The sequence below is a fragment of the Puntigrus tetrazona genome, chromosome 1 (genome assembly GCF_018831695.1).
Source record: "Puntigrus tetrazona isolate hp1 chromosome 1, ASM1883169v1, whole genome shotgun sequence".
In the NCBI taxonomy this organism is placed as follows: Eukaryota; Metazoa; Chordata; class Actinopteri; order Cypriniformes; family Cyprinidae; genus Puntigrus; species Puntigrus tetrazona.
This window is the reverse complement of record NC_056699.1, coordinates 5148897-5164512: the sequence shown is the minus strand read 5'-3', so window position 1 is coordinate 5164512 and position 15616 is coordinate 5148897. Positions and strand designations below refer to the sequence as shown.

At 36.5% G+C, this 15616-nt stretch overlaps 2 protein-coding genes across 2 annotated transcripts in view; both read right to left on the bottom strand.

The window, feature by feature from the left end:
* erbb4a (erb-b2 receptor tyrosine kinase 4a) overlaps nucleotides 1-6534 on the bottom strand; it is a 136462-nt gene extending 129928 nt beyond the window's left edge. Inside the window, exon 1 of the mRNA XM_043240427.1 lies at nucleotides 6208-6534. Coding sequence (XP_043096362.1) covers nucleotides 6208-6307 — 100 coding nt within the window. The 5' untranslated portion in view covers nucleotides 6308-6534. The remainder of the gene's footprint in view (nucleotides 1-6207) is intronic.
* A 1622-nt stretch (nucleotides 6535-8156) lies between these two features.
* Nucleotides 8157-15485, bottom strand: ube2f (ubiquitin-conjugating enzyme E2F (putative)). The gene is made up of 10 exons (XM_043240779.1): nucleotides 15267-15485; nucleotides 13874-14023; nucleotides 12667-12696; nucleotides 12074-12139; nucleotides 11610-11677; nucleotides 10960-11030; nucleotides 10764-10821; nucleotides 10427-10459; nucleotides 10258-10320; nucleotides 8157-9966 (listed from the first exon to the last, which is right to left on the bottom strand). Exons 2-10 carry the CDS (start codon nucleotides 13989-13991, stop codon nucleotides 9916-9918), a joined length of 558 nt encoding a protein of 185 aa, XP_043096714.1. The 5' UTR covers nucleotides 13992-14023; nucleotides 15267-15485; the 3' UTR covers nucleotides 8157-9915.
* Nucleotides 15486-15616: the final 131 nt, after the last annotated feature.

The window sequence follows — 15616 nt, the reverse complement described above, 5'->3', positions numbered from 1 at the left end:
AATTGCCAATCTGCACTGTTCAACTTCATTTCTATACCGCTTTAAACAATACGTTTTATACAATGGTTTCTAAGCAGCTGTTCATAAGTGACCTCTAAAACTCATGAAAAACTGCAAACGAGTAAAGACAAATCTCCCAGTATATCAAATTTCCCTGTATTATCTGCTTAAGCTTAATATATTTTTCAAAATATCAAAAAAAGTGCAATTAATTATATTAATCAATAACTCCCTGTTTCCTGTTGAATTTGACTGTATTATAATAATAATAATAATAATAAACCAATAAGACATATATTACTATTGCAATAATACTACTGTGCTGTAAAGTAAAATATAACTAATAATAATAATAATAATATTAAACCATAGACACATATTACTATTGTAATAATACTACTGTGTGGTATTATTAGTAATAATAATGTAATAAAGAAAAATATATATATATATATATATATATATATATATATATATATATATATATATATATATATATATATATATATATATATATATATATATTTAGAGCTTCTCTGCTTTATTGGAAGACATGGGAGACCAACAGATATTATGAACAATTTTCATTACAAATTTGTGCATTTTCAGATGCTCATTTAAAACAAATGAAAGTTATAAGACTTGCAGAGATGCAATTTGTGTTGAGCAGCGAGGCGCTGAAAACCCTGGATCATGAGCTGCTCAAGTGTAAATGAATGATAAATCCCAGTCTGTTGTTTTATTTTGTACCAACATTAATCAGGTGATTGTGACAGTTGCAGTGCTTTATAAAATTAACTGCTTTAAGTTAAAGGCTTACAAATGTTTTGCATCTTTTCTAATTTTTATTTTTTTTTTAAACCCTTATGGAGAAAAATACTTCCTTGTTGCAGACGAAGAAGTGGGTGGTCGCTAGTGTACTGCACTCCAGCATGCAAGATTTCAGTAATAACCTAGTGAATGTCTTTTCCGTCTGATTTAGTCATTTCCAGCAAAAGAAAAAGATTGTAACATGTGTCCAGCCCTGAAAGCAGGTTGAGACTGACAGTGAACAGAAGAAGAGGACCAATTCTCAGTGTCTCTGAGTGAGATGCAGAGAGCGCTGTCACCCGGCTGAGACTTGATGATGGGTTTCAGCCAACACACTGAATGTACCTATGGACAGATGCTATAATAAAGGCTTTCTATTGCGACTCTGCCAAAAGTTTGAGGCAGCCAGCAGGATGTCTTTATTTAGGATCTTTGCCTGGGGAATCCATGAGCTCAGACAACCTGCAAAGCCACAACACAGCTGCGATAAACCTTTGATTCCTTCAGCTGTGTGTGTGTGAGAGAGAGTTCAGTGTGTGAGAATATGCATTACCTAGCTATTCTCACAACGGAAGGGTCGCTCTAGAGCTGCTTTCTCTGTGCGTGACTAAAACGTCTCATGATGGTAGTTTTAACCTCATTTCCAAGGATTCCTGGAAAACTTGTTGTTAGGTTCTTTCACAGATTTCATGGATGTTGATGCACAACGTGAATTTATCACGCTAACTGCTAACACACCAACACATTATTTGCAAGCATGCTAACGCAATACAACGCAACACAAGTTATAGTATAGACGTTTATGGTAACGTCACTTTTGAAAAATACGTTTAAAATGCTACGGCTGACTAAAAAATAGCTAATATATTTTTTTAGGAAATAAACTTTACATTTTTTTCAGCTAGACTTTCAAGAATATTTAAGAGGCCAAACTTCTGAATGTGTTATTGTTAGTCATTTTAAAATAAATCCACATAAAGTCAGACATAGCATGACAGGCTCTTAGAAAACTTTTAATTGATGACTTAAGCCTAATAATTATCTGTGGAGCACAATGAGAACAGATGATCTCTCACCGTCATCGGCTGCTTATCAAATTAAAATTACCGACGTCTGCTTTTGTCTTGCTTTATTGTTCTCGGTTAAGACGCTGTCGCTTTAAATTACAGTCACGCTCATCTTGAATTAGAGTGTGATGTTTACTGCTGGAACGAGTGATGGATCAGCGGAGATGTACGCCAGCCCTCCGCTGAGAACATAAAGCCCGGGAGTAATGTCTCACGGTTTTGAAGAAACACAGCCAAGGTCAAGGTACCAGCAACCTTACCAACATGAACGTAAAGATTGAAAAACACACACATTAAAAAAAGCAATATTGTTTACGCTCACCTCACCATATTTTTCTCCACGCTACTGCTGTCTCTCATGATCCAAACATAAGCTCATGAATTGGTGATTTCCTTCGCTTCCCTAAGACCTAACAATTATACATTCACTTCGCTGATCCCAAAGCTTACTTTTAATTTGGTCTGGCTTAGAGACCAGCTTAAACCAGGAGTGATCGGGGTTGAATATCGCAAAGAGATTGAAACCAGATAGTGGTTAAGCAGAAAATATCGAAAATATTAGGAAATGTTTCTTTCACAACAAATCAGCATATCAGAATGGTTTCTAAAGGATCGTGTGAAATTCAGCATCGCATCATGCGTATAAACTATATTTTAAAATTTATTACAAGAGAAAACGTTTCTTTTGAATTCAAAAAATGTTTCAGAACATTGCTATTTTTATTGCATTTTTGGTTCAATAAATGCAGCCTTGGTGAGCATAAGAGAGCAAGTCTTTCAAAAACGATAAAAATTGTACCAAACCTTAACATTTGCGATGGCAAACTATTTTAACTTGAGCCAAAAGAAGAAGAAAAAACAACCCTAGAAACCTCTGACAACACCTTAGCAACCGTCCGTGCTTAGCAACCACCCACGACAAAAAAAAGTTACAGTTTTACGCTCTCAGTCCCGCGTCGCAGTTGCATGTTAACGTTATACAAGCAAACTACAGCACAACATTTCTGTAAGCAATTCATCAAGCAAACATCAGATATGGGACACGCTTAATCTTCTTCGAAAACTACCCAAGGGTCTTTCTAATGCCTGATGCTCGGAAAGACAATGATGAACGTGTTTATTGGGCTTAAACACCTGTATAAACCAACAATCGTTTGCTCGCAGCGAAAGCTCAATAAAGAATGCAGGGCTGCATCACACACAGGATGAGGAGAAGACTGGCATTACAGCTGACTGTGAGGGCACCGAGCCAGGCGGCGCGGAGAAGATGCTGAAAGAGAAACGGATAGGGAGGGTGAAAGCGAGCCTGAAAGACTCGTAGAGTGAGGAGGGGGGTATTGGCAGCCCTGTCCTACAGAAAGAGGCCCGCAGGCATTTGTTTTCTGAGAGGAATTACAAGTGGAAGAGAAACAAACCCTACAGCCACTGAAAAGAAAATCCTCTCCGCTTTTTTGCCTTTCTGCCATTCTTAAAAAAACGGGAGCCTGTGGATTACAACAGGCTTTATTGGTTTACTTCGTACAGAGAATCGGGAAATTGAAGATGTCATTCCCTCTTAAGCACCAGGGACAATAAGAGGATGCTGAAAAAAGAAGTCAACCGTTTGCTTTGGCGGAGAGACTGAGCTCAATTGAATAGAGAAAGACCTTTTTTTTCACCATTTTGCACATGAGGGTCAAGGGCCGAAACGGCAGCACAGTCAAACGCTGATAAAAAAAAAAAAAAAAAGTATAATCAAATAGTAGATACAGAAAACAGCGCATCGTCGTGTTTTTCATAACAGAAAATAAGGAAAGAAATAAAGTTACATCTTCAGCAATGCACTTTAAATGTCTAAGGCAATGCAGTGCACGGGGAAACACTTTGTTCTGAAGAAATAGCCACGAGCCTTTGATATTATACGCTATTGGTCAAAAGTTCTCTTATTCAGCCAGGGTGCATTAAAAATGATCAGAAATGACAATAAAGCCATTTGTGATGTTTCAAAAGACCGTTTCAAATAAATGCCGCACTTTTGAATTTGAATCACAGAAATATTAAGCTGCACATAGCATTGATGATAAATGTGATGATTAAGACTTGAGTAATGGATGCTGAAACTTCAACTATGCAATGAGTAATTAAAAAAAAAAAGTAAAATTGTAATAATATTTTACTATAGTGCAATTTTACTGTATTTTGGTCAAATAAATGCAGCATCGGTGAGCATAAGAGACTTGAAAAACATAAAACGGCAGTGTGCGGTCTGATAAAATCACTTACTATAAACTTCTAGACTTCTTACTAGTGTCCGCACATTACAACTAAACGCATTATCCCACTAAAAAATTCAATACGCTGCTAAAAGGATGATTTACAAATCCAGTGCTACACTTTCAGTGGAAAAACTGCGTAAAAACGCTTCACATTTTTGCTTTTAAACTTTCCAGAACCTCTCGCCTCGCGGTCATTTATAGTAAGTGCATCCTTGTGCAAGCAGTTTTTGCTTGTTTTAACAAATTGATAAACACGTCAAATATATTGGCTGTGCTAACAGGGCTTATCTTGTATTGAATGCTGCATTCGGTGTATTCAATAAAGCTTATAGATGCAAAAAGTGACTGAGGCCATCACTCCCAAACATCTTCTTTAGTATTCCACCAAAGAAATGGTTTGAACAACAACAGCCTTCTAATACAGATGTCCATACGTAAAGAGTAGCAGTGCATACACATCTTAATACCTGCAATCAAAATTAAGGTATGAAGTAAAGATAACGATTAAATCCATGTTATGGGCTGTAATAAATAATAATTGTCTTAATATCGGGATATTCTAGTAAGAAAGAAACTCCTTCTGTTCTACAGAAAGTTCACGTCTAGACACCAGAGCAATGACTACATTAATTAACAGGAAATATTCTCACTCCCTCGGCTCGCATGAACTCTCCAACCAAACTTAATTTGGGTTGAAGATGATTAATAATTTGATCGTATTCTCAGGTCGACCAGCAGTAATTTTCTATCAAACTTAAATGTCAGATGGAAGCCTGGGTCAAATGTGGTGCCATACGGTTCTTGACAGAGGTGTGAGCTGATGCATAAATGAGAAGCATTTAAAGGACAGGCTTTAAAATATGATTTTCCACAAAAGCGAGCCTACGAAACAATGAAAAATTAATGTAGAACAAATTTGCATGCACAACTTCTGGAAATGAGCTCAAACCACGGCATTGTGTTAACAGAAAAAAATTATGCAACGCAATCAACATAGCTTATATTGTTTAGAACAACACTTAAATTAGCTTATAAATATTCAACGTCCTGATATTTTGCAGGTGCAGTAACCTTGAGCAGAGGCAGCCAATAGACCATTTTCGTTAGTTATCCCATTATTAATCTAGCAGATTTACTCCAAAAAGAGCTGAAATTAAATTTATGTAAAAAAGCAACATGTCTAACAAATGAGCCAATTTGGATCAGGTTTGCATGAAAAATAATTAGATTTCATAATAAATAATTACAATTTACCTATGAAAATTATGTCAAATTAATGGTTTCATTTATTAAACTTGTTAAATAAGCATAATAGTAAGAAAATAATTACAGTGTTATCAATAATAATAATGATGATGATGATGATGATGATGATGATGATGATGGTGAGGGGTGTTCTTAAAAAACAGAGCGTGAAAATTTCTATGAATACATAATGAGTTCATTCTTAAAGGTTCAGAGCGCTTCCGCAGTCATTACACATCATAAAGAAAGATGCGTAAAAACGCACGGCTCCGCGCTTCGACTGTCCTGATGTTTCTCGGTTGACTGCCACCATCGTGTGGAGAGCAAATGAAATAACTTAAATTGATCATTCACACTTCAAAAAACAAGAATCAGTCAAGAAACAATATCGTTTCAGAAGACACGGACTGAAACATATCCATACATATCCGCGCGTAACAGCGTGGGCAAACGCGCAGTGCCGGTGCAAACAGTGATTTATCATTGCTAGTGCATTTCTGATATCAGTTTCCCCTAATGATGGATCTCTGAGGGATGTTTTGACATCTTCCTGACATCTAACGATCACTAAACGCACATATAAAACTAAATTACTTCATGAATTGCGCGCGGATGTAATTTGGCCACTTGGAGTTTGGCACAGAAGTATCCTATTTGCGCTGCCTGAGTGAGAACACTCGATCACCGCGACTTCACGGGTTAGAAAATGTTGAACGCATGACATGTTTCCATGCATTAAATTAAACGCTACTCCAGAACGCAAAGCTATCCGGCAAGACCGATATGAAGGACGGATAAGCACTTTTTACGCACGGGAGTTGGACGCTCACCTGACTGCGAGGTGCACTGGGGAACAATCACAGCAGTGAGGATGAGGAGGATGATGATGTCAGATCGCATTTTGATCACATGAAGAGGCTGCATATCCATTTCTTCACATGTCCACTCCAGTGTCCCGTTGGCGAGCTGTCAAATGTCTTTCAGCCTGTGCGTCTTTGCGCAGCTGTTCACATAGAGCGCATGGTCTAGACTTGCGCCTGGGTTTATGTCTGCAAGCAAAACTGGATCAGTTGATTTAATGACAGAGCTGCAAGTGAGTTATTCCTTGTCTAAATGTGACTGCGTTGGGACTGTCATCACTCTGCGCTGAATTCCGGACCGAGTTACGGTCTCCGCGCCCGGGCGCGCGCCTTGAGCGCTTGAACACCGCCCACCTAAGCACTGATAGGATGGAATAGCGACTCAATTAAGGCAAAACACGCCCCCAAACACAGATCTGTTATTATGTGGGAAATTAGTATTTACTCTACAGCATTCCGAGTCATGGTTAGTACGGAATGATTATTTAATTACATTAAGGATGCGATTTCCAGAAATGTCTAAAAGTTTTAATATGTTAAAAAATATTTCACCAACTTTGCAAGTCTTAATGCTCTTTAGATTGGTTCCCCACGGTAACACAATGTTTCCCAAACACGCACATTAACAACCTGCCATCCCACGAAGAACCTACATAAATATCATGGTATAAAGACACGGCGAACATTCAGTGCCGTGTCTTTTCTACATTACAATAAAGCTGGTAAGGGTTGGGGTGTACTGTATCTATCTCAGCTTTAAAATGCAGTAAGTAATGTATATTTTAACACGTTTAAGTATTCCTTCAGTATGTTCTCCGTGTGTACAAGCCAGAGGAAATAGGAAAAATCATTTTTGAAACAATAGCGCCACCTGGTGCGAATATAAATAAAAAACAAACAACATGGCTGTGTTCATTATCAGTCTGGAGTTGACTATTTATAATATTTCTGCAGACAGATGAACTCTGGATTACAATATACATGTAATCACCCTAGTTTGTGTATCTCCTGTGCATTTTTTCTATTATTATTATTTGTTTGTATGCACTGAATACCAAAATGTACAGTATACAACCAAGAATACTGTACAGTAATCTGATTGACATAACTTTGCAGACAGACGGATAGATAGATAGATAATCCATATTTAGTGTATACTGCACAGCATGCAGTGCATTGGTATTCCAACACAGCCTTAAAACTGGAATACATACAACTTTTCAGATCTGAACAGATTTTATACACTTGTCATCATAAGCTCGCTGACTTTGTAAATGATAAAGAGGAAAGCCACCTGCATGTCCAACTGACAAAACCTCACGAAAAATGTGCCTTTTCGCTAGTAGATGCATGGCAAATGAAAACACTTTGTTTGCTAAAATCGGGTTGATATTCTCCTGTGGGGTGAAATCAAAGTCTGTGACAGTCATGTACTTCACCATTCTCCGTGGGATCCGCAGAGTTTCGGACTTCTCGGGGTCAGCTTCTCCAAACTGCAAATCTAGACAAAAGTCACGCAGTCATCCAGTGAGCTGCAGGCCTAGACAGCGTCCTAGGAGAATTTGCATTAAATGATATATCATTACATTGGGTGCTCGTTACATTTTGAGAACCAATGATAAAAGACTCCCAAAGGGTATGTCTTTCCAAACAAATTCACATTATAGGATACGGTCAATGTTACATACAGAGGCAAAGCTCCACATTTCATACTCTTGTCGGCCAAATACCTAGACCACACTATTGCGCAAATTACATCTAAAATGCTGTCTAGGTAGGCGCCTCAATGGATTAAGACAAAAGTCAACAAGCTTTATATAAAAAAAAAAAAAAAAAAAAAAATATATTAATTATGAATTATTATTATAATTGCTTTTAATTAAATTCTAAAAGCAAACTGTATAATTAAGCACAACTACTTAGTGGTAGAATTCTTCTTTAATATACTTTACAAATGGATATACACCTCTAAGGAGAAAAGAAATCAATTTAAATAAAGTAAATCCTCACTAATTGAACAGGCTTTATGGCTGAGCAGTTCAGTAGCCCAGTGCATGCTACCAAATCAGACATGTATTAAAATCCCAGTCTCTCCCGCTCAAACACACACACACACGCACTTTCACACAAACACGGTACAAGCATACAAGTATTCTTGTGTACATGCACACATCAGTAAAGCTGAACATGTATACACTGACGAAAATGCATACGAGAGCGAGAGTGAATCTCACGAAACCCGTCCTGAACGTGTTTGAGTCATATCTGATGATAATTAAGCATAGTTTTGACAAAATACTCACTGCCCCAATGCAGGAAAAATTATATATTGTTTAAATGTGGGGGAAAAATGCTTAATTTATCATAAAAATAAGGTCTCATATGCAAAATAAGAGTTTCTTGTTTTTACAGTTTAGATTTTGGGGTCAAATGCAGGACACGGGATTAAAATAATGAAATTGAAACTTTTTAATCTCACAATTCTGAGTTCTCATGTTTTTAACCTCACAATTCAGACTTTTTTCTTAGAATTGCGAGATAATCTCTTAATTATGAGAATAAAAATCTAAATAAGATAATCAACTTACTTGCAATAAACCTTTTTTATTTTGCATTCCATAGCAAAAACCAAATAAATAAACAGATCTGCGAGATGTAAACACAGAATTCGGGAGGAAAGTAAAAAAAAAAAAAAAAAAAAAAAAAAAAACAAGATACAAACCTGGAATTCAGACAAAGCAATTCAGACTTTCTCACAATTCTGAGTTGATATATGTTTTGCAAATCAAGTCAGAATTGTTGGATAAAAGGTCACAATTCCATTTTTTATTTTCATTCCATAGAGTAATCTGGCTTCCATAAAAAAATGTGACCCGGACATTCATGAGATTCACCCGCAAACACACACCTCACATATTTGAACTGAAGCAGTTTTAGAACTCATTCAGAGGCACAGATACTCTGATATTTGCGCGTGTGCACGTGTGATACGGAGTAGTCTGATAACTGCAGTGATTTTACACGAAGGGAGGTGCCGAGTTACAAGAAATGGCTTTACAGAATCCGTTCGGAAACCGTATTCTGCGGGACATCAGTGCTTTATGTTTTTGCGATTCCTCGTCGGTGGGCTCCTCCCCCAGAGCGAACGAACCAATGGAGCTTTGGGATTTCTATGACATCACTTATGAACAGATTAATCTCAGCGTTCGTAGGTTTTTCAGGTTTTGAGAAGAAGCAGGCTGCAGAAGTTGGCTTACAACGTATGTCCAGTTATATGTGGCAAAAACACAGAGGCACTAGCATAGGAGGTGACATCAGAGAGGTTATACGTCCTCGTTTTCATGATCACCGTCTTTATACTTCTTTTTCTTTTCTTTTTTTTTGTGGGGGGAGGGGGTAAAAGCAAACTTGATTTAAAAGAACCTGCACGAGTGTCCGCTTCAAAAAACAAACAACAAAAAAAAAAAAAAAAAGCCATCGGAAATGGACAGCAAGGCCCACAACCCCCACCCCCCTCCCAAATCTGGATCGGGGGACTCATGGCGTCATTCATTGCGCAAGTTTACTTTCTTCTTTGCCCGAGTGTGTTTTAATAGTTTGAGATTTTGTCTCTGCTGCAGTCTGGATCGACGTGCGTCTGCAAAGTCACATGCATGTGAGAGTGGCTCGACAGAGACATCATCTTGCATAGTTTTTGATGAAGTCCTGAACTTTGTTCCTGAAATCCTCCTAAAACGGGAAGCATTAAGGAAATTTATGGGTTTGAATGAAACACAGAGGTGGGCGATATACAATGTATTCATGTACGCAGTACTATGTTGTCGCCAATATGCATAATTATTTATTTATACACACACACACATACATACATAATGTATGTATATATATATGCATGTATGTATTTATGTGTATATATGCATACATGTGAGTGTGTATTTATTCATTTTAACCATCACGTTTCCAAAAGCTGTGCCAGTAGACTTGTCTGTAAACATGCTTAGATGTGTGTTGGTGCTCTACCTTGTCCCGTAAATGATGTTCTGCTGCATCTATATTCAGTGGGTCATCAAAGTTAAGAAGGTCCTGTAAAAGGAAACAACACACATGTTGGTCTACCCACTCTAGGATGACGATTTTACAAAAATGTTTTAGTAAATTATTCAAAATTGTTTTATGTACACACACTTACAGTGAAGAGTGAATTCAGTCCCCATACTACATCCTAGAGACAAAAACAATCGGTGGAAAAATACAGATTAGCCATTATGCTTAACTTAACTATTTTTTGAATGCAGTGTCACGCGCAAGACTCTGCAAAAGATGTGAGACACAAGCATAGTCTAGACACTGGCCTAGGAGATTTACATAAAACAATGTTAAAAAGCATAGTTGTTTAAGAGTATATGAAAGAAAGAAAGAAAGAAAGAAAGAAAGAAAGAAAGAAAGTTAAGCAGTTCAATACAGTTCTGCATAGTAAACACTGTAATCATTTTTTTTCCAAGATACATTACAAATACACAAATTACCTTTAGAGTACGAGTGGGTGCCCATCCAGTACCATCAATTGAATGCTCTCGCAATAAACTTTCAATAAATAAATATAGAGATAATAAAGAGATTTGAACATAAATGCAATACCATTTAAAGAACGCAAATACAGCTGTCAAAATAATCCAAGCAATCCGATTCATTCAAACGTGTGAACAAACGATAAATACATACCTCAGACAGATCTCCCCAGTTTCTGCAATGTTCGGATGCCATATTCGAGTCAAACACTTGACTCTGGGAGGCTGTGGAAAGCAGGAAGGAAAGCGGTCATTTTACAGCCTGATTGAATTTGTGTGGGGTTCGTAGCATTAGCGCCACTTTAAAATGGTAAAGTATTAATCATACAATGGAACAAAAAAAAAAAGAAGATAGTTTGCAGATTGTCCAAGCTCTTGTACACGTAAAACAAAAATGAAAAAGACATAGAAATAGTCTGTAAGATTAATTGTAGGTTTCAAATAATTCTTTAAGCCATATAATCACTGTATAAATGTTATGCATGATGCCTTTTGCCTCAGTAGCATCTCATGATTTTGCTCTAAATTTGGATAGCAGGGCTGAGGGTCCACGTCTGGATCTCTGCACAGTCTTTACTGGGCTATAACAGGTGCTCTGAGGTCAAGGATGGGTTGTGTTATATATGTGTGGGCACACTCAGGCAGCTGTTTTATTGAATTCAGACACTGCAGAGCATCAGTAATGCCCGCAAACATCTATTTAACTGGCCTGCTTACAAATGGACTAATAAAAATCATCGTAGCACTGCGAGTGAATAAGTGTGGCATTACCTCATTACTCTATGATATGTCACAGGCACTTACCACCATATTATAGGCTTCGGGAACTTCAATCTCAAACTGAAACTTTCCACCAAGGTAATAGCCTTCATCTGATGAGGTGTTTTGCAGAAATGTAAGGTTATATTTTCACTTGCAAAATAGATAACATTTGACAGGTACTTCCAATGAAAAACAGACGAGCAAATGACTATTTACACAAGGAGCAATGCGAAAAAACAATGAGACATGTAAATTGCTAATATTATTTTTTGTTGTTGCCGTTTGTTCGCTGGTTCAGGACACATAATGGAAAATATTACCAAAAGATAATATCTTGTTGGTTCATAAGGTTGTCATAATGTGAAGGGCATACGATGTTTTATTTAAAATTCTTGCAATCTCTGCACATAGGACTTATATTGAGTCGACACTTTTAAACTGTTCAACAGCATCTGCATTTAAGAAATTTTTACAATTTAACCTTTCAGGGAAAAAAAAGTCCATACCTGGTGAAATGGCCAACTGGAAGTGATACAGTTTGTTTTCATCAGGAAACGTTAATTTACAGGTATCTGCAGAAATATTTAGAATAATTAATGTTTGGGGAAAATAAATAAATAAAAAGTGTAATTTTATATATATATATATATATATATATATATATATATATATATATATATATATAACTAAATAAATATTAGAAATTGAATTATAGCTAACACACCCAGACTATGCCTTTAAAACCAGAGCAATACTAAGCCAATAATATTTTAATAATATAATATTTTAATGTTGACAAAAGAACATAAAAATTTAAATCACTAAAAATTAAAACAAATAATTGGTGTGAATTCAGATAATAAACAGCACTATAATGTACAGAGTAAAAATGTACACTTTTTAGTATTGTTTAAATGTATTAAATTGATTTATTTTAATTTATTTTTAAAAGATTGACAGCAAATGTAAAAAAATAAATAAATATATAGATACATACATACACACAGTCTTCAGTCATTTAGATTTTTAATTATTAATAAATAGTGTCAATATATTGTGCATCCTTAGAGCATAACAGCAATGACCTAAATATACTCACTTGGAAGGTTAACCTCAAGTTCTGCAACCTCTGTAAACAGATCAAAGAATGAGTGCCGTTTAGTGCTGAAGGGGAACAAAGACACTTCTAGAGCCAGCTTTTACCAAGCGGCACATGACCAGCTCTTTTTAAGAATTATATACTCATTTATTCTTCTCTGAAACACAGATACAAGGCACAGCTAGCTATATATGGCCACTTGCATTCTCACGATACCCTCGCTAAATATTGAGTTGGGGTGGATCCAATGGCCTCACTGATTCAGAAAATAGCCTGAGCATTTGACTGTGGATGGGAAGTGCTTTTTAAGCTGCTGGTAACGGCATACAGACTCCTCCTCTCGGGCTGTTATAAATAGAGCCTACTGCTCTCCTGATCTGGCCTGCACCACATCACCTTACACCAGTTTACTGGCACCACAAGTCCCTGCAGACAGTCACCGCACAACACAACTCCACTCATCAACACGCTCTCCAGATTCAGACTGAGCCTGCTCTTTCAAAAGAATCTGGCACATTGTAATTAATGATCCAGTTACAATGTGTACAAGCATGATAGACACACAGAGCAACAGATGGAACAATGGATGGAATCAATATAGAATGATCGATGGACAAAAGAATGATTGACTGAACAAACAATTAATGCACAAAAAACAGATAGACAGAAAGACAGATGACAGAACGATAAAACACATATAATAACAGATAGATAGATAGATAGATAGATAGATAGATAGATAGATAGATAGATAGATAGATAGATAGATAGACAGATAGATGGGAGATAGATGGGAGATAGATAGGAGATAGATAGATGGGAGATAGATAGATAGATAGATAGATGGGATAGATAGATGGATAGATAGATAGATAGATAGATGGATAGATAGATAGATGGGAGATAGATAGATGGATAGATAGATAGATAGATGGGAGATAGATAGATAGATGGGAGATAGATAGATAGATAGATAGATAGATAGATAGATAGATAGATAGATAGATAGATGCAGAAGTTTAGTAAATGATGGCAACTTTATTATAGATATTTTTGAGTGAACTATCCCTTTATGAAATCACAACCCACCAAAACCTCCATGCCTAATTCATCATGCCCTATTAGAACGGACTGAACTGGTCATGAACCACTGCTCCAGTGTCATGATCCCAGCAGACAGGAGGAGTGTTTGGTCAGTGACTGGTACCTTTGATGAGCAGTCGATCTCTGACGGACACTCTATGAGAGGCATCGTTGGAGCCTGCAGGGGTCCGGCCGGCCCTCACACCCTCCTCCCTCTTCAACTTACTAGCTAACGTCAGCATACCAGCAGACCAACATACACACTCTCACACACCTGTGAGAAACACAACACATACAAAAGACGGTGAACACCAGGGTCACTGTACTTAACTAAATTTAACGTTTCAGTGGCGTGAAGTAAAGCAAAAGCTAATGCTAACTCTAAAATAAAATAAAACTTACTTTATTCCAACTACATGCCAGCAAGATATTTCTCATTTTCATTTAGTTTAAATATTAATAAAAAAAACTATATAGACATATAAACAAAAATTCTAATAAAAATAAAAAAAAATATAATAAATATTAAATAAAGATAAAGATAAAATACTATTTTGCCTTGCCACACTTGGGGTAAAATTGATTACAGAAATAATACTTTGTAGAAATTTAACAAGCTATTAATGAACAACAACAAGAGTGCATGACTAAAGTGTGTAAATCAATTATATTCAGTTTCACTTATCTTTGTATTCTGAAACAAGCAGTAAGTATTAATAGTAAGTATTAATTTAGAACAGATTTTTTGGGGCAAACTGCAAACCACACTGGAGTTCAAATGAAGCTATTTTGTATGGACTCACATTATACTGAACATTACAGTGATTTCAACATTAAAATGACACTAAGAGAAAAAATGACTTGCTAAAAATTTTACTACACTCCCAAAATGTACACAACTTAAATTGCACACAAAGGACCAACAGCTCTAGTGTGGAAAAAAAACATATAACCATATTTTTTTTGGTTTTCACAGTAACAGCAGTCACCAATACAAACACCAATATTTTTTGGAAGTGTACAAGGGCAATACCATGTGTTCTAAACATGTACTGTATCAATACCGTGGTATTCTTGTACCTTTGAATGTCATGTAAATACCATTGTACAGGAATAGAGTAATCAGTCCGTACAGCTATATAAATCAATTACAGATCTATTACTATAACCTGGCACCGCTAGTTATAGTTAATATTCCTTCCGTCCAGGAATATTAAAACTCTTAACCCATTTCTATACAGTAGAGACTATAACGTGCGTATCAGACACAGATGTTATGAAGTAAAATAACACAAACTTTCGTAATCACCAGTTACCGGTTTGGTTTGAGCCGTTATTGTGCTAACGTGTTCATTAGCAACTAAACATTGATTCCCATTTCACAGTGCATTATTTATATCGAAACTGAGATGAATGTGTTGTTACACAGTGGAACATAGGGGTTAAAAGCTCTTCGCATTAATAATACAACTCAAAAAAATGCCAAATAACTCGGCTGCGATCGATATAACACTTACCTGCCGCTGTCAGAGTCCCTGAACTGCCCCGTTTACACCATAATCAAGAGACTCAAATTGAATTTCACCGTTTCCCCACAAATAACTTCTAAATAAAAGGCGTTATATGTCGTTAAAAGAAATAGAATTGAGCGTAACGCTGCGCAGATTAGTTCCGCCGAGTTTAATAATTTCCGCTGCCTGAGCGGTTTAGAAACCGGAAGCTGTTCCGTTCATTCGGTAAGAAGCCCGTGTGGAATCAAACGCCACAAAGAAAATTTCCGCCCTTTTTGTTCAAAGCTACATGAGATAAAAGCATTATACAATAGGTATTTTTCCATCGTTTTTATAGAAACATTAAACTTATCGTA